A 20,124-nucleotide genomic window follows, 5' to 3' on the forward strand; every position below is an offset into this window, starting at 1 on the left:
GAGCTGCATAAAAAAGGATGTGTGAATGAAGAGGGGGAAAAAACCTGTATCCACTGCAGAAAATTAGGTAGAAAGCAGTGTGGGTTACATTGTAGGAAGGCACTCATTTAAACAGGAAGGGAATCCCCACTATGAGAACAGTTACGCAGTGGAACAGATTCCCAGCTGTGATGGGTTCAAATACAACATCAGCCTAAAACGCACTTGGCGGTCTCTTGGTCAAGCCACGACCTCCATACCTCAGCCTCTCTTCTGCAATAATAAACCTGACCGACCTTACAGAAGTGTTGTTGTATATGTGAACACTTACACTTTATAAATGCTTAAGGATACATATAGGACAGCCTTCTCCAACCTGATTCCCTCCAGATGTTTTGGACTCCCATCAGGACAAATCAGCATGGACAATGGCTAAGAATGCTGGGAGTTGTACTCCAAAACATCTGGCGGGCATTAAGTTTGAGAAAGGCTGGATTAGGTGATCTACTGCAGGGCTGGGCAGAAGGTAGATCTACAGATGTTTTGGACTTCAACTCCCATTAGCCCAAGCCAGCATAGTCAATGGTTAGGAATGTTGAGAACTGTAGTCCAAAACATCTGTGGGGATGGCTGAATTAGGTGATCTACTGCAGGGATGGGCAGAAGGTTTTTTTTTTTTTTTTTTTAAGTCCCAGAAGCCCCTGCCAGCATGGCCAGTGGTCAGGAGTGCTGGGATTTGAAGTCCAAAACATCTGGCGGTCCAATTTCTGCCCACCCCTGATCTACTGAATACATCAGGGATTCATTCTGTGATGTGCATTGAGCCAACAAATGGCAAAAAGTCAATCTAATGGCAAGGCCTGGCCGAAGCTTGCCTGCTCTTCCCCCTAATCTCACGTTACTGGGTGCTGCATGTGCCTAGGCTCTCTGTGTATGCTCAGAGTTATTCTGCATTATTACCACCAAATGTTACAGGGCGGCATCTGGAATTCAGTTCCAGAGAAAGCGACGGGAGCCGAGCAAGCTAGCAGAATAAACCCGTACCATGAAAGGCGAGGAGAGCCGGAGGGGGGGGGGGGGCATCCCCGTTAATCTGGGTGGCGGGCGAAAGAGACCGAGGCAGCCTTCTCCTCCTGCCAGATCGGAGTTGGCAGCGTCGCCCCCTTTTTAATATCCTCTGCAGCAGCTCTGGAAAGGACTCCTCGCGGGGCGGGGGCGGGGGAGCGGCTGCTTGCCAGAGCCCCCAGCCCAGCCCAGCCCAGCCCCTCCAAAAGCTGCAGCGCGGCGTTTCAGCTAGGAATCGATCGCGCGGGGCCGGCTCTTCCCGAGCCGAGTCTCTGGGCGGACGGGAGCCTATAAAGCCGCGGGCAGCAGGGTCCTTCTGTCTTCCGGCGTCATCGCCAGGCGCAGGCTGGCCAAGGCGAGCGGAGACCCCGCAGCGGTGCCGCCGCCGCCGCCGGCCCCACCCCTCCCCTCCCCCGCGACGCGGGCCGCGCTCCTTCTCGGCCCCCGAGCCGGGCGGTCCAAGACGCGCGCGCCCGCGCTGCGGGAGACGAGCGCCGCGGCCAGGGCGCAGGCGGGACCCCGGGGCTGCCGCCGCGGGCGCGGCTCGGCGCTTGGAGGCGCTCCCGGCTCGGGGACGGAGCCGCGTCCGGAGGACTGGCCGTCGCGCAGGCGCTGGGGAAGGAGGAGGAGCGGGCGTCCCTCCTGCCGCCGCCGCCTGCCGCCTTCTGCTCCGCCCGGGGCTTCGCGAGGCGCTCCCCCATCTCGCCGCGGCGATGCTGCCTTCCCCGGGCAGCGGGGCGCCCCTGCCGCTGCTGCTGCTGGGCGCCTGGGCGCTGTGGGCGCAGAGTTGCCTCTCCCAGCGAGTCCTCAGTGGTGAGTCCTCCGCGAACTTCAGCCCAACTTTGGCCCCTCCGTATTCAAGCGTCCCGGATTTTCCGGGACATCCCTGCCTTATTGTATTGTATTTTATTTTATTTAATCTTACCTTATTTTACTTTATTTCCTTTAAATCCAAGCTGCCCCTTACTGCCTTGCGTTGTCCCTGCTTTTCAGCTTGTCGCCTCTTGCAGCTGTTGGTCACCGTTGGACGCCGGGGTTCATACTTTCCAAACACAAAGGGGACCCCTTCTGACGGGAATTCTCCCTTAATTCCGAATGGGGAGGGGTGGCCTGTGTTTATTCATTGTTGAAGGAAAATGCACTCTGTGCATGCCTAGGAGCGCCCTCTTCCTCCTCATTACTTACTCGGGATGAACTGGGGCATTCCAGATAAGTTTCACCAAGACGTTCTGGCAGATCAGATGCTAGGCACGGGTTGACCGGACTTCCCGGTGAGCGTGCAAAAAATTGTAGCCTCAGTCTTGAAAACTACAGGTTCTTCCAAAGGGGATCCGCCAACTCACACAACTCCTCTGTCCCTATTACTGCCTTAGAAGGATTGGTTCCTTTTGTTTCATTTGTTTCACTGAAAAATTCAGGTCCCTCATACTGTGTCTTGTTGTATGTCAACATATTTTGCTCTCCCTTGTTTCCCATTTAGAGGACTTTGTTCCCTCATTTTAAAGTACAGAGGCTAAGAAGTATGATTCCTGCCACTATAGGGGGCTAAATATTCAGGATCACATTAAGTGTGTTGCAGTGAGAGGAATATCTTTAACCTCAAATACTATTGATAATAGGCGCAGAGTGGTGAAAGAGATTCCCACCTGCCAACTTTTTCAGTTCATGCTTACATGTCATTATATTACTCATGAGTGCTTTGTTAAAGAAGGGACTGTGCTATTCCCTTCTTTCCTGGGAATGATATCATTGTAGGAATGCCACTGCAGAAACTTCTGATAAAAGATGTGCTACTGAGTGCAGAATACCCCCTGAGCAGTGTGCCGTTGAAGCGCAGTGTTCTTGGCTTGAACTTCCACTGCATTTCTGCTTCAGGTAGTATTGGGAAATGTGTTCTTTCTTTTAAAAAAGATAACGCATAATCAACAACATTTCTCTCGCGCTGCCTTTCTCCCTCTCCCTTTGCTATGGAACGGAAACGATAGAATTATAGCTGAGAGGCAAAATGCGTCCGTCGCATGTGTGGGGCTCCAAATATGATTATCCATCTCTGAGTGGGCTGAGAAAGCTCAGTACCTGAAGATCAAGTTTTGAAACAATTGGCGTGGCAGTGGGTGGATTTCACTGTAGTGGTCTAAATGGAGTTTTACTCTGAGTAAGCAGAACGTGTCTTTTTGTCCAGTGAGTATCCAGACGTGAAATCTAGCAGCTATAGCATAATGGAAGCATTTTCGCTAGTGTCTCTCATCATATGTCAAGTGTGCCCGGACTCTGGTGATACACTCCGGGTTACGGAGTGTATCACCAGAAAGGGACTAAATCCAACCCATCCCCCCATCTTCTCTTTTCTATAAATCCCAGTAGTACTTACTTTTTATCTTCAGTGTAATAGTTTTGGTGGACTGTTACAGTAGGGAATTGCAGAGCTAGAAATAGGTTTGGGTTGTCAGAATATCCTATACTTAACTTTAGCTAATTCCAGTCAGGTCTTGCATTGAAAATTTGTTTCTAAGGGAAGAGATGCCAGTACTTCCCAGAGAAACTTGTTAAACTCCTCAATTCCTTGTATCCAATGTTAGTCCTATGTAGAGGAGACCCGTTGAAATGAATGGGACTTAAATTAGACTAACGTTGGATACAACTCAGATTAGGAAACTCTACCCTGTCCCACCTGTCCCACTCACACACACCACACTTAACCTAATTTTGTCTTCTTGAAGGCTGGAATTCAGACTATTATAGCAAACCATTAGAGTTGTGAGCCACCTAATCAGACAGTTTTGGAAGCAGGAAAACCCATTGGCTTCAAAAGAGAGTAGGGCTAGATCTACACTACTGCTTTAGAGTGGTATTGAAAGGCACTGGTAACTGTTGGGGCACATGACACGTTCGATATACCACTTCTGTAGTGTTATTTCCTGCTTTTTCTGCCACATTATTCCAAAATACTGCAACAAATGTCGTTGTGTGTCCTAGGAGATATAAATGTGCAAGAGGGGTATAGCATTTAACATGATGGGATTGTAATGATACAAGGTGCAGATCTGGCCTAGGACATTTTTGTGAAGCATATTTTCTTGTTTTACTACGGTGCCCCAATTGAACTCCACTCCTATAGGTATCGGAACGGGGTTTCCTGTGGATAGCAGGAAGAGGCTTTTTCCCCACCTCTCTTCTGGAGCATGATCGATTGCCATGACTAGAAACGGCATGTTAGAATGAAATGGAAGCATGCCAAGAAAATGGAAAGATTGAAGGCAAAAGGAGAAGGGGACAGCAGAGGATGAGATGGCTAGATAGCATCACCGATGCAATGAATATGAACTTGAGCACACTCCGGGAGAGAGCGGAGGACAGGAAGGCCTGGCATGCTATGGTCACGAAGAGTCGGACATGACTTAACGACTGAACAACAACAATGCATTACATATTTATTCATTTATTTTTCATTCATTTTTATACTGCCCAATAGCCAAAGCTCTCTGGGCGGTTCATTTTTCCAATCAGGAAAAGCATTTCTAGGATAAAATGAGCACTCACTTGAAATGCAATGCAAGGTTTGCTGTTTATTTCTTTTGCTGGGCAACTGGTGTATATACTCCTCCCCTCCCCCATTTAGTGTACTCAAGGTGAAAAACCTTGCATTATATGCACTGAGCATCATGTTGCAGTGTACATTTGAGGTGTTGAACCTCGGGCCCTGGGGCCAAATCCAGCCTGCCTGGGTACCAATCCAACCCTCCAGGGTTCAGTAGGTGGCCACAACCCTTCTCCACATTACCTGGTGGCTACCACTCCACTGCTGACCACTTATAGTTTGGTGGTTTCTCAGCTTGTTTGTATGCAGTTTCTTCCCCATTTAAAAAGATTACAATCCCTCTCCTAAGGCTTAATGAGTGACAGTAAGAGCTTCACCCTAAAAGATGCTGGTATTCTGGCCTCACCCCTTTTGCCTTTGATACCTCCCACCACTGGAATGTGGCCCCCAAGAGCTTCTCTGAAATGGAATTTGATACAACCCCCCGGTGTACATTAACAAAGAATCCAGGGTAAGGGGAGACATGGTAGAGGTGTACAAAATTATGCATGGTGTGGAGAATGTCGATAGGGGGACATTTTTCTCCCTCTCTCAAAATACTAGAACCCAGGGTCATTCTATGAAGCTGATTGGTGGGAGATTCAGGACAGATAAAAGGAAGTACTTTTTCCCACAGTGTATAGTTAAACTATGGAATTCACCACAGGATGTAGTAATGGTCACCAAATTGGAAGGCTTTAAAAGGGGGTTGGACAAATTCCTGGAGGAGAAGGCTATCAATGGCTACTAGTGCTACCTCCAGCATCAGAGGCAATGAGCTTATGTACACCAGTTGCAGGGAAACATGGGTGGGAGGGTGCTGTTGTGCTCATGCCCTGCTTGTGGGTTCCTGGTCGACAGCTGGTTGGCCACTGTGTGAACAGAATGCTGGACTAGATGGACCCTTGGTCTGATCCAGCATGTGTCTTCTTATGTTCTTAATCCAGCACTACCTTAAAAGCTAACAAACATTTGTGGCATGAGCATTCACAGGCTACACTGAGAATATGTAGGAAAATTTCTACCATGTTTCAATTTTCCATACATAGAATGGAGTCCCTGAACAAGAGCACAAGAACCAGAAACTTTCAGTCCTCTAGAAACAGGACATACCATTTTTTTAAAACTGGGAAACCCTTCCAAGGAGTCTTAGGAATGACATAATTCACTCAGGTGACCTGAAACCAATCCTGGCCCTTCTCAGCTACTGGTCACATGGAACACAAAGCCTAATATTTTACATATATTTGTATAAGAGGCAGGGATGGTGTTACAGGTCAGCATTGTTGGGCACCCGCCAACAACAGGGGGCCTGCTGTTGCTCCCTAGAGCCCCCTGGTTCTGCACCCATTTGCTCCTTCTACTGTCTCCTAGTATGCAAGCAGTGACAAGAGTGAAGGAACAACAACATCTCCTTCTAGGCCATGATGTAGATTGGGCTCAAGGGAAGAAAGCAAGTGAATAGGCCATGGTGGCAGTGGAAAAGAAGTGAACCCACTCGGGCAGGAGGATCTACTGAGGTCCCGTTGCTCAAGAGTCCCTCAGAATTTGGAGCCACCACTGATAACAGCAGAGGGGAGGGGTTTCCATGCAGGAAACAGAAAATAGATCCAGCTCCTTCCTGCTGAGCTTCCTGCCAGGAAACCCTTATATGAATGGGATATTAATCAAGAGATAGGTGATTACATAGTCCAGCTGCATTCCAAACCCTCTTTTGCAGATGCAGGTTGCCAGGTCTTCATCTAGAGATGATGTCCATCTCATAAAGGTTCTGCATTACTGAGACAGTAGACCAGGGGTATGCAACCTGGTGCCCCCAGATGTTTTGGACTACAACTCCCATAATCCCTGATCATTGGCCATGCTGACTGGGATTGATGGGAGTTGTAGTCAAAAACATCTAGAAAGTACCAGGTGGCCTACCCTTGCACTAGAAAATAGCTGCCCCTCCTGCTCTACTACTACACTGGTGCATTTATTCACCCCACTCTCTTGCCTTCTGTAGTGTTTGTGTTGGTGGGGGGAGGAAGAAGCCATGGAACTGAGTGCAGTAGCTGTACAGGAGGTGCAAGAAGTGTGGTCTTGGAGCGGAAGAGCATTTCAAGAGACCAGGTCAATACTGGGAGCTGGCTCTTTGCCTATAACAAACCAGATAAAACTCACACTGAGATTTTCTGGTGGTCATCCAGGGATTTGGACTGAGGTGCCACCAGTGTGGCATTCAACTTTACTTCTCCTCTCCATCTGATTCAGGTGACACTTCAGCACTTTGATTCAGGCCAAACTGGTGCCTGAGATAATTGATCTACTGGATGAGGGCCCATAAACTGAAGCTCAATTCAGACAAGTTGGAGGTGGTGTTGGTGGGTGATTTGGCTAGTCAGGGTGGTAATGTTCAGCCAGTTCTTACCAAGATGCAATCTCCTGCATGATCAGGTACACAGGTTGGGGGGTCCTGTTGATTGATCGAGCTTTGTCACTAAAGGCCTAAGTAGCACATCGTGTCTTCTACCAGCTAAGACTGGCATACTGGCAGCAGGTCCTCCTGAACAGAGATGCCCCACAGTTATTCAAGCCCTGGCAACATCCAGATTTGTTATATGTGGGAAGCTTCTGGAAAATGTGACAATACTACTGTCCTGCTAGACTGCTACCTGGGAGCATCCCTAGGAAGTTCTGAAAGTGTTAATTGGCTGCAATTCTATTTCCAAGCACCATTCAAAGTGCTGGTGCTTACTTTTAAAGCAGGGGTGGGCAACCGTGGTAAGACTGTAGGCCATTTTTATCCCTGACCCCCCTCTGTGGGCTGCACTCCATGGGGAGCCTGAAAAAAATTGTAGGTTTTGCCACTGGCATGCAAAATGGGTCACATTTAGCTAGTTTTGAAGGTAAGTTTCAGAACACACTAAATTTGAACTGTTGAGTGCTCAGTAGTGCTAAAACCACATTTTTTTTTAAAGGTGAGGGTTTTTGTCAGTAAATTCTACAGGGGTAGCAGGGTCCGCACTGGGGGGGGGGATGTGTGGCCCATAGGCCACATGTTGCCCATCCTGGTTTAAACACCTATATGGCTTGGGACTTGGGTACCTCAAGGACCATCTCCCCCTACACATACCTGCTGATGTGTTAAGATCCTAATCAGATGCTTCTCTGGGTGCCATAGTTGTTAGAGGTTATGTGGGTGTCACCTCTCAGCTGTGGTGCCTCACTTATGGAATGCTCTCCTCAGGGCGACTCAACCAGTGCTGATTCTGATGCCTTTTTGGCACCAGGAAAAGATCTCTTTTTATTTTCCCATAAAAAACCAAAGGTAGCCATGCTGGTCCATGAGAAAAAAAAATCCAGATCAACAGTTGGGCAATACCTTTATTAGGACCTACTGAAATGCCACAAAATTGCACAAGTTTTTGTGTTCTCCAGAACTCTTCATCAGGCCACCTAGCCTGATGAAGAGTTCTGGAGAACTTAAAAGCTTGCACAATTTTGTGGAACTTTGGGTCCTAATAAAGGTATTGCCCAACTGTAGATGTATTTTCTCCACATATTTTAAAACATTTGCTGAAATAGATTTTATATGCAGCTCTGCTTTTAAATCTGCATTATTTATTATTTTATTCTGGGTTGTTTTCCCCTATTTTTATTGTTAGCTGCTCTGAGAATATTTATACTATTGCTTAATGAGACATCTCAAATGTAAATATATTTATATGAATCATCACATGCAAATGTGCAATGATTACCCTTTCTGCTTTTGGGGCCTCGCTTTGGAGTAAATGTAAAGCAGCAGTGCAACCAACCACAAGTATGTACAAAGCTGTGACATGTAATAATAACGTATGCAATAGAGGAAGCCATGTTCTCAAAACTGCTGGATGCTGCCAGATCCCATGCAGAGTGAGGTGTTCTGAGCCTTTTCATTTCAATCAGCTTGTTGTTGTTCCTAACTCTGCATAGGATCAGGCTGATGTCGGTTTGCTCCATGTCACCTCTGTGCACCATCATTCCTAGCAGCAAAGTTTGAAGTATGTTGATTCAGAAGTAAGTCTCTCTAAGTTCAGCGGGACTTAGGTTCTAGAAAGTGTGTTTAGGATGTCCAGAGGGCTGCCGTGTTAGTCTATTGCAGCAAAAACAACAAAGAGTCTTGTAGCACCGTAACAAATTTATTTTAGCATACATTTTCAGGGTTCAGAAACAGTTTATTATAAAGCATGGGGGAAGAGGAGATTGCTGTTTGGAAACACCCCCCACCTCCCCCCCCATCTAAAATCCTTTGGGCTTGGGAAACTAGTTCCACAGTTCTTTGTATCCCACCCAACGCAGTTCACATTGAATATGATCTTTATTATTGGGTCTGAATAAATGCTCCCTGAAATCATTGGAAAGATGCCTATTGAGTTGAACAGGTGCAACATCAGTAATAAGAGTTCACATGCAAAGTGGAAATGATAGCACTGTTAGGGCAACGGGCCCTCTGCTTTTCTTGGGACCCTGGCAAATGCCCAGCTGCGCCATCCTGTGAGCCAGCCCTGATAGTGAAGATGAAGTGGAACAGATCTGTGGGCTCCATAAATGAGTCTTGGGAATAGAGATTTCCTTATCCCTCAGCAGAGCAACATGTTCTGTTTTGTTCTGTTCTATTCGAGCTCCATCTTCTCATGATGGTTCAGGGTAGCTTACAGGATGTTGAAATTCTTCCCTGTCTTTTTTCACTTCTTCCTAAGTGCCCTGTAACCATTTCCCACATTGTGGTGCTATTGTGAGCATTGATTTGGAAATGGGCACATTATGCGTGGGCTGGGGCAAAGTTTTATGCAACCATCCTGAGTTATTGTCTGTGACCAGTGTTTACAGTGCAGTAGGTAGGAATGCCTTGAGCTGGCAGAAGAATAGTCCTTAAAAAAAAGTGTGGAGGAAGGGTTAGGAAAAACTGCTGAGTGTTAGATAACTCACATTGCTGTCCCCATGACATCATAAAGCACATAAAGTGATGATAAAGCAGCTTGCAAAAATGCAATTACTTTAAGTGTCTGTTGGGCAGGAAAGTGGGGAGTTAATCTTATTACTAGCCACTTAACAACCAATGTATTAATCAAAGCCATTGTGCCTTAATGACTGTTATTTGCTGTTAGTTTATTTTCTCCTTTTTATTGGTGACATTTTTCTTGATTATGTCAATGCACCTTCCAATGTTTACACTACAGTACTTGAGGTAAGTTATCTGAAGACTGAAGATACTACTGTGGAAACCAACAGCCATCCAGGACTTGATCCTGGATGAGTGAACTCACCTGGCCTATATCACAGAGATCTGGTTGGATAAGACTGGGGGAGTAAATCACTCCCAGTTTTGCCCACCTAGGTTCTCTGTGTTGCAGCAGGCAACACCTGATTTGGGGGAGGGGAGCAGGAGGCAGAGTCACAGTGGTCTATCATGATTCTATCCCCTGTCCCAGTGCCCCATCCTGCCATCTTCTAGTCTCCAGGGTGTGTATCTGAAGGCGGGTGTTCGGGACAGAATGGGAATTCTGTTGGTGCACCACCCACCCCTCTGCCCAATGGTCCCCCTTCCTGAACTGGCCAAGGTGATCTTGGGGTTGCTGCTAGAGTCTCCATGGCATGTTGTGCAGGGGGATTTCAGCATACATGCTGAGACCACCTTGTTGGGAGTGGTTCAGGATTTCATAGCCTCAGTGGAAACCACAGGTCTATCCCAATTAGTATCTAGCCCCACTAATTTGGCAGGACACATTTTAGAACTGGTCTTCTGCATAGGGTGGGATGATGGAGCTATGGGGGTGAAGGAACTTTCTATAGTTCTGTTATGGACAGATCACTACCTGTTTAGACTTGCTGGGACTTGGAGCCTCTGCAGGTCAGGGGGACAATTGAGATGGTCTACCCTGGTGAACTGATGGACCTGATGGGTTTCTTATGGCTCTTGGGGATTTTCTATTACCTCGGCTGGTGATTCTGATGAATCTGGTTGACCTCTGGAATGGAAAAATGGCCCAGGTGGTTGACATGATTGCTCTCATGGAGTGGAGCCAAACGAGCCCCCTGGTATTCCAGAGCATTGTGGGTGATGAAACTAGTGGGACATCAACTAGAGTGATGTTGATGGAAAACTCAGAATGAGTCCAATCAAATGCAGGCTAGAGCTCATTTTAAACCCCACTCCATGGCAGTGAGGGCAGTGAAGAGACTTCACTTCTTGCCACCATTGCAGCTGCAGAGTTGCCCAGTGGAGCTTTCTTTGGGTGGTCAGAGGCCTATCACAGTCTGGCCCACAAGAAGAAAAGGTGGACCACTCAATAGCCTGCTGTGACTAATTTGCATGACACGTCGCAGATAAAATTGACTGTATCCACCTCAACTTGGATGCTATAGTTGATACAGTTCCAGTGGATGTAACTTTGGCTCCTGTTTGTCCAGTTACAATGGATACTTTTCCATTTGTACAGCCTGAGGATGTAGACAGGATCCTTGGAAAAGTGAGGCGTATCACTTGTGTGCTGGACCCTTGCCCTTCCTGGCTTATAAAAGCAGCCAGGGGGAGACTTGCTGAGTGGGTAAGGGCAGTGGTGAATTCCTCCTTACTTCAAGGTGTGATTCCATCTTCTCTAAAAGAGGCAGTGATAAGTCCTTTAAAAAAAAAAAATCCTCCCTGAACCCCAGTGTATTGGATAATGTCCAGCTAGTCTAAAATTCCATTCTTGGGCAAGGTGTTGGAGTGTGTGGTGGCGTCTCAGCTCCAGGGATTTCTGGGTGATGTGAATTATCTAGATCCATTTCAATCTGGCTTCAGGCCTGGTAATGGGACAGAGACTGTTTTGGTCACCATTTGGATGATCCATGCTGGGAAGTGGACAGGGGGATTGTGCCCCTGTAAGTTGTGCTGGACCTCTTTGTAGCTTTTGATATCATTGACCATGGTTTCTTTCTGAGGCATCTGTCTGAGATGGGACTGGGAGGCATGGTGGCTCCAGTTGTACTTGGAGGGTGGATTCCCAGAAGGTGGTGCTGGGGGATTCCTGTTTGATCCCGTGGCTGTTGACCTGTGGTGTCCCTCAGGGTTCTATATTATCTCTCATGCTATTTAACATATACATGAAAGCACTGGGAGAGATTGTCTGGAGTTTTGGGGTTCAGTGCCATCAGTATGCTGATGACACCCAAATCTATCTCTCCTTTCCATCCAAATTCAAGGAAGCTGTTCTAGTTCTAAATTGGTGTCTGATGTTGGTAATGGACTGGATGAGGGCAAACAAATTGAAACTTAATCCAGACAAGATAGAAGTGCTTCTGGTTAGTTGAAAGGCATATCAGGGAATAGGGATACAACCTGTCCTGGATGGGAGTCACCCCCCCCTGAAGACTGAGGCTTGCAGTTTGGGTGCTCTCCTGGACTCAACCTTGAACGTGGATGCCCAGGTCTCAGCGGTGGCCAGGAGTGTGTTTGCAGAGCTGAGGCTAGTGTTCCAACTGTGCCTGTTCCTAGAGATGATTTCCATGATTTCACCATGGTTATGCATGCTTTATTTACATCCCGTTTGGACTACTATAACACGATCTTCATGAGGTGCCTTCAAAAACTGTTTGGAAACCTCAGGTGGTCCAGAAAGCTGTGGTCGGACTGTTGACCAGGGCCGGTTACAGGATGCATGCAACTCCCTTGTTACAACAGCTTCACTGGCTACTGGTCTGTTTCTGGGCAGAATTCAAAGTGCTGGTTATGAGGGCAGTGAAGAAACTTCACTTCTTGCCACCATTGCGTCTGCACATAAAGCCCAATATGGCTTGGGACCAGGCTACCTGAAAGTCCACCTTCTGCCATATGAGCCTGACTGGGTCTCAAGATCTTTAGGAGAGGCCTGTCTTTTGCCTTCAGAGGCCCATTTGGTGGTGACACAAAGCAGGGCCTTCTTGATGGCTGCTCCCAGACTGTGGAAGGCCCTGCTGAGGGAGGCCAGGTTTGCTCTCCCTGTGCTATCCTTCTCTGGCAAGAAGACCATTTTTTTTTAATTCAACAGGCCTTTGGCATGTAAGAAGGTCTGTTGGGTTGGATGCTGTTTTTCTTCTGTTACTGTTGTGGTTTTAATGGTATTTTATTGCATTTGTTTTATTATTGTTTTAATAATTTTTTATTTATGATTGTAAGCCACCTTGAGTGCCATTTTTTCTTGGTAAAATTGTTGTTGTTCAGTCGTGTCCAACTCTTCATGACCCCATGGACCATAGCACGCCAGGCCTTCCTGTCCTGTGCTCTCTCCCAGAGTGTGCTCAAGTTCATATTCATTGCATCAGTGATGCTATCTAGCCATCTCATCCTCTGCTGTCCCCTTCTCCTTTTGCCTTCAGTCTTTCCCAGCATCAGGGTCTTTTCCAGTGACTTTTCTGTTTGCATTAGGTGGCCAAAATATTTGAGCTTCAGCTTCAGTATCTGTCCTTCCAATGAGCAGTCAGGGTTGATTTCCTTTAGGATGGACTGATTTGACCTCCTTGCAGTCCAGGGGACTCGTAAGAGTCTTCTCCAGCACCACAGTTTGAAAGCATCGATTCTTTGGCGCTCAGCCTTCCTTATAGTCCAGCTCTCACAGCCATACATTGCTACTGGGAAAACCATAGCTTTGATTATACGAACCTTTGTCGGCAAGGTGATGTCTCTGCTTCTTACTATGCTGTCTAGGTTGGCCATAGCTTTCCTCCCAAGGAGCAAGCGTCTTTTAATTTCATGGCTACAGTCACCGTCTGCAGTGATCTTGGAGCCCAAGAAAATAAAATCTGTCACTGCTTCCATTTCTTCCCCTTCTATATGCCAGGGAGTGATGGGGCCAGATGCCATGATTTTAGTTTTTTTAATGCTGAGTTTTAAACCAGCTTTTGCACTCTCCCTCACCCTCAACAAGAGGCTCTTTAGATCTTCTTCGCTTTCTGCCATTAGGGTGGTATCATCTGTGTATCTGAGGTTGTTGATAATTCTCCCGGCAATCTTAATTCCGACCTGTGATTCATCCAACCCGGCGTTTCTCATGATGTACTCTGCATATAAGTTAAATAAGCAGGGCGACAATATGCAGCCTTGTCGTACTCCTTTCCCAATTTTGAACCAATCGGTTGTTCCATGTCTGGTTCTTACTGTTGCTTCTTGACCCTCGCACAGGTTTCTCAGGAGACAGGAAAGGTGGTCTGGTACTGCCATCTCTTTAAGAATTTGCCACAGTTTGTTGTGATCCACACAATCAAAGTCAATGAAGCAGAAATAGATGTTTTTCTGGAATTCTCTTGCTTTCTCCATGATGCAGCGAATGTTGGCGATTTGATCTCTAGTTCCTCTGCGTCTTTGAAACCCAGCCTGTACTTCCAGTAGCTCTCGGTTCACATACTGCTGAAGCCTAGCTTGTAGGATTTTGAGCATCACCTTGCTGGCATGTGAAATGAGCGCAATTGTGCGGTAGTTTGAACACTCTTTGGCATTGCCCTTCTTTGGAATTGGAATGTAAACTGACCTTTTCCAGTCTTGTGGCCATTGTTGAGTGTTCCAAATGTGTTGGCATATTGAGTGCAGCACTTTAACAGCATCATCTTTTAGGATCTTAAATAGCTCAGCTGGAATACTGTCATCTCTGCTAGCTTTGTTGTTAGTAATGCTTCCTAAGGCCCACTTGACTTCACTCTCTAGGATGTCCGGCTCAAGTTCAGTGACCGCACTATCATGGCTATCAGGGACATTAAGATCTTTCCTGTATAGTTATTCTGTGTATTCTTTCCACCTCTTCTTAATCTCATCTGCTTCTGTTAGGTCCCTGCCTTCTTTGTTGTTTATCATGCCCATCTTTGTACAAAACGTTCCCCTGAAATCTCTGATTTTCTTGAAGAGATCTCTAGTCTTTCCCATTCTATTGTTTTCTTCGATTTCTTTGCATTGTTCATTTAAGAAGGCCTTCTTGTCTCTGCTTGCTATTCTCTGGAACTCTGCATTCAGTTGGGTATATCTTCCCCTTTCTCACTTGCTTTTTGCTTCCCTTCTTTCCTCAGCTACTTGTATAGCCTCATCAGACAGCCACTGTGCTTTCTTGCATTTCTTTTTCTTTGGGATGGATTGAGTTGCTGCCTCCTGAACAATGTAACGGACCTCCGTCCATAGTTCCTCAGGCACTCTGTCTATCAGGTCTAATCCCTTAAATCTATTTGTCACCTCCACTGTATATTCATAAGGGATATGATTTAGGTCATACCTGAATGGTTTAGTGGTTTTCCCTATGTTCTTCAATTTCAGCTGAAATTTTGCGATAAGAAGCTCATGATCTGAGCCACAGTCAGCTCCAGGTCTTGTTTTTACTGACTGTATAGAGCTTCTCCATCTTTGGCTGCAAAGGACATAATCAATCTGATTTCGATATTGACCATCTGGTGATGTCCATGTGTAGAGTCGCCTCTTGTGATGTTGGAAAAGAGTGCTTGCTATGATCAGCGTGTTCTCTTGGAAAACTCTATTAGCCTTTGTCCTGCTTTATTTTGTACACCAAGGCCATGCTTGCCTGTTATCCCGGTGATTTCTTGACTTCCTCCTTTAGCATTCCAATCCCCTATGATGAAGAGGACATCTTTTTTTGGTGTTAGTTCTAGAAGGTGTTGTAGGTCTTCATAGAACCGATCAACCTCAGCTTCTTCGGCCTCAGTGGTTGGGGCATAGACTTGAATTACTGTGATGTTGAATGGTTTGCCTTGGATTCATACTGAGATCATTCTGTTGTTTTTGAGATTGTACCCCAGTACTGCTTTTCCCACCCTTTTGTTGACTATGAGTGCTACTCCATTTCTTCTAAGGGATTCTTGCCCACAGTAGTAGATATGATGGTCACCTGAATTAAATTCGCCCATGCTTGTCCATTTTAGTTTGCTGATTCCCAAGATGTCGATGTTCAATCTTGCCATCTCATGTTTGACCACCTCCAGCTTGCCTTGATTCATTGCTCTTACATTCCAGGTTCCTAAACAATATTGTTCTTTACAGCATTGGATTTTCTTTTCACCACCAGACACATCCACAGCGGAGTGTCCTTTCGGCTTTGGCCCAGCCACTTCACTCTTTCTGGCGCTACTTGGAAATACCCTCTGCTCTTCCCCAGTAGTATATTGGACACCTTCCGACCTGAGGGGCTCATCTTCCGGTGTCATTTCTTTTAGCCTTGTGATATGTTCCATGGGGTTTTCTTGGCAAGAATACTGGAGTGGGTTGCCATTTCCTTCTCCAGTGGACCACATTTTGTCAGAACTCTCCGCCATGACCTGTCCGTCTTGGGTGGCCCTGCACGGCACAGCTTATGGCTTCACTGAGTTACGCAAGCCCCTTCACCACAACAAGGCAGTGATCCATGAAGGGGCTTGGTAAAATGGTGGGGTACAACTCAAATCAATCAATCAATCAATCAATCATAAAGCAATAAATTTACTAAAGTGAAACCAACTGATATTCAGCAACTGAACTAAGAAGTAGCACAATTCCAGAGACACTTGTTGTGTACAACTAATACTGTGCATGTAATAACAATACAGTAGCCCAAATAGCGAATGGGGATGTATGTATCAATCTGAAACACAAGGCATATGGAATGGTAGATTCCCAACTACATTGTGCAGTACTTATGGAACCGTATGATATCAACTATGGGACCCTTTGACATTCACTTAGCTATGCCAAAGCCACTTTGGCTACTTTGCCACTGATCACATAAATTTTCCCCATGGAATTTGCATCCCCTAATTGGCATCCACGTTGTCAGCCTACACAGATATGTCTGGGTCACTTAACCCAGCCCTTCATGGAAAAGTGACTCTCTCTTGACTTGAGAAACATTTCAAGGTGCCTTTGTGTTTGTACATGCTCAGATGCACTCTTGCCTTTATTATTACTATTGCATAGGAGAGCTCTCCTGCACTGAATCCCACTGAAGCACAAGCTGAAAACTTTCCAGCATCCATCCAAAGCATGTGAATTCACCAAGCCCCTTTAGGCTGATTAAGGTGATAGGCTGTGACCTATATACCTCTGGGGAGAATCACAGATGGCAGGCATGTGGAAGCATTTATAATATCCTTGGTTAGATAAGGAACTAGGGTAGGGGTAGGTAACTTGTGGCCCCCAGATGTTTTTGCCTACAACTCCCATCATCCCTCACCATTAGCTATGCTGGCAAGGACCGATGGGAGTTCAAGGCCCAAACATCTGGGAGTTCATAGAATCGTAAGGTTGGAAGGGGCCTACAAGACAATCAAGGGCAGCCCCCTGCTCAGTGCAGGAAGCCTGATTCCCAGGCAGTCTCCCATCCAAGTACTAACCAGGGCTGACCCTGCTTAGCTTCTGAGATCAGACAAGATCGGTCGCATCACATGTTGCCCATCCTTGAACTAGAGTGCCTGGAAGTAGCATATTCCTGATTAGAGCAGCACTGTAACAAAAACAACTGGCTATTTTAAGGTGGATTTCCCTTTCAGTTATCACACACGTATCATGGCCTTCATTCAAGATGCTCAGAGCAATATACTTGGGTCTCTTGCAGCCTGCCTCTCAAGATACAACTGAGGAAGGCTAGGCTGAAAGACAGTTATTTCCCCAAAGTTACCCAATAAGCCTTAACTTGAATTCAAGACTCCCCAGTTCAATAATGCAATTGGTAGGTCTCACTGATTCATTCTAGGTGTGATCTACTACTTTCCAATGTGCTTTTGATTCAATCACTTCCTTCAAAAGATTGAACAAGCTTCCCTGAAGAGCAAGCTTGTAGATAAATATATGTTTTCAAGTTCTTAATGAAGGTAAGGTCAGTTTGGTTGGGACTGAGCATGTTTTACTGAATCACATTGCACCATATGCAAAATGAGGCTTGCCAAACAAACCCCGGTGCAATAGTTCAGCTCTTCTGTGTGCTGATCAAACACTTTGGAAAACCCAAGGTGTTTGATTAAAGTAGAAATTCTGAGTAGTTACCTCTTCTACAAGCAAGAAAAGCAGAACGAAGACTCAACATGGACATGATATATCTCAGTGTCTTCAGTTTAGAAATATGCTCCCTGACAAGCTAAGCTGACATGGATTTCCCATAGAATGATTGCAAAAATCACTGCATAATGAAAGCAAAAGGGTTTTTTTGTCTGAATCCACCCTCAAGACTCTGCTGTTTCAGTCAAACCCCTCTCACAAAGAGCTAACCACAGGTTAAGCTATTCAGAATAGTGGGTCTTTTGAGACATGTGAAGTGTAGCAGTGTTGCACAGAGTGCTGTGCAGCATGTGATCCATGAAATCTGACTTGCTTACTCAGTGGTGCAGCTAGGTAATTGTGGATCCTGGACTTCATGGTCTTACGTGCTCGCTGCTAGATTTGCAATTTATGTCATGAAGTATGACATTTATGTACATGTACATATGTACATGTATGTACATGTACATACATGTCATTATGTCATGAAGTATTTCAGTCATGAAGTATGCATTTATTTGGGAATAAGCACCATTTTGTTGTTTAAAAAGGGATAATACATTTTAAAATGAAAATAATAATAATAAAATGAACAGCGGTAACCATGTGTGTGCCTGGTCAGCAACTCCCTGATTATAAAATGTTTTTAAAAATAAGAAGAAAGGGTGCTGCAGTGAGAAGTATCTGCCCCAACATGCCCAGATGTTGAGCCTGTTTGCCAGTCAACTATCATTCCCTGAGTGGTCTTTTGGGCCTTTCCTGGGCAATGTGGCCCTGGAGTTTGGCCCAAAGGTCCAACTTTAACTGTCCCATTGTGTTTACAGACAACCAACCCAGTGGACAAGTGGGCTGTTTGTTCTTGGTGCTAAGCAAGCAGGGGGTGCTGTACAGTTTATGCCACTATGGCCACAGAAACGGAGTGGAACTGCTGTTGACACGGTGCTGCTTGCATAGCTTGGAGTCAAGTGAGTATAGATAATTGCGGAGGGTGCTTACCAACCACCTGGAGACTGTCCCTAGTCTAAAGACAAATGCAGCAGTGAGGTAAAGGAGAAGGAGGATTTATTATGATTGTATTTGTTGTTATTGTAAAACACCTAGATAAATTTATGTTTAATAAATTTCAATATATAAATAAATGTACTGATAAGGACCATCCAAGGCAGGTGATCTGAAGAGGTGAACTGATTACAGAGCCAGGTTTTTGTCCAGCTTTAGAAACCATTGGAAACAAAGTCTCCATCCTCCTCCCCTAACACCACAACAGCAACAGTGTTACAAAGATCAAACTAGAATGGGAAGCAATGTCATGTGGATTTATTAATGCTTCTTCCAAGGAGCTCATGGAGACCTACAATGGTCTATCTAGTTTATCTTCACAACAATCTGTGCAGTAGTTTAGGATGATAGATTTGCCCTATGAGCTTCTTGGGTGAGTGAAGATTTCCCTGCTTCACATGCAAGAGCACCCAGCACTCTTTCAAATATTTATCTTGCTCCTTTGACTTTTGAAACAAGGTCACAATGAGGGTGTTTACATTCAGCAGAAAATTCCAAAGCTAGAGTCTACCTGTGATGCCACATATGCCTGGGCTAATGGAGGCCCGTAGGGGAGAGAAAGTGGTGCAATGCCATGGGTTCACATTGAATTCCAGGTTCAAAGAGAGCAGTCATCCCACATTGCAAGGTATGGCTCTAGATCAGTCTTCCTCAACCTGATGCCCTTCAGATGTGTTGGACAACAACTCCCAGCGTGCCCCAGCCAGCCATGCTGGGAGTTGTAGTCCAACACATTTAGAAGACACCAGGTTGAGGAAGGGTGATCTAGATCTTTGTGAAGCCACAGACATCTCCAGTTTTCAGACAGAGAGACTCTTGGAGCACCCCTAAGACATTTCCCCTTAGACAGAGCTCTGGCTGTCTTCCAGTAGCGCTCTCCGAGTTCAGTTACAAAATCCACGGGATCAAAAGGTGGGTGGGAGACGGCATCTATTACAGAACAACTAAATGGGTTGCAGTCTTTCATTTTATAGCATCTGAAATATATGGAGTAGAACTAATGCCAAACAATTCCACTTAGAGGGAAAAGTAAAGCTGTCAGAATTTTAATAGTTTGGAGCACAATTGCCATCAGGAAATACTGTAATGTGTAGATTTTTTTTTCCTTGATAAAGGCACACCGCTTAAGTCAACAAGTAGAACAGTGTTTCCGTCAGCATAATATCCTTTTGCTGGTTGAAAAACCATTTACCGTGCAATAATTCTGGTAATTAGGCTCGTGTATTTCTTCTACAAATCTGTGAATGCTAAAATGCTGACGTGCCAGTTTCCGTAGTCAGATGTGTAAATGAACGCAGATCCTAATGCATGCTAAGATTTGAAGAACGCCCTTCTGAAAGAATTCTTTTAGTGTTGTAAATGAAGAGTTCACCTTAGGGTGGCCATTTTCATATCACCAAATAAGAGAAAATGTGTCACTAAAAAAAGAGGACACAGATTTGCATTAAAATTCCATACTGATGTA

At 45.6% G+C, this 20,124-nt stretch overlaps 1 protein-coding gene across 4 annotated transcripts in view; it reads left to right on the forward strand.

Moving 5' to 3' along the window:
* The first annotated feature begins 1,366 nt into the window (after positions 1-1,366).
* The window catches only part of CHODL (chondrolectin), a 42,543-nt gene continuing 23,785 nt past the window's right edge, over positions 1,367-20,124 (forward strand). For 2 of the 4 annotated variants that reach the window (XM_084841707.1, XM_084841708.1), the window contains exon 1: positions 1,379-1,857. In XM_084841707.1, coding sequence (XP_084697833.1) covers positions 1,758-1,857 — 100 coding nt within the window. In that variant the 5' untranslated portion in view covers positions 1,379-1,757. Of the gene's footprint in view, positions 1,858-20,124 lie in introns of all 4 variants that reach the window. The other 2 variants (XM_084841705.1, XR_014788821.1) reach the window with 2 other exon arrangements.

Source organism: Heloderma suspectum, chromosome 3 (genome assembly GCF_057233095.1).
Source record: "Heloderma suspectum isolate Gila_16-S chromosome 3, 16-S_ref, whole genome shotgun sequence".
NCBI lineage: Eukaryota > Metazoa > Chordata > Lepidosauria > Squamata > Helodermatidae > Heloderma > Heloderma suspectum.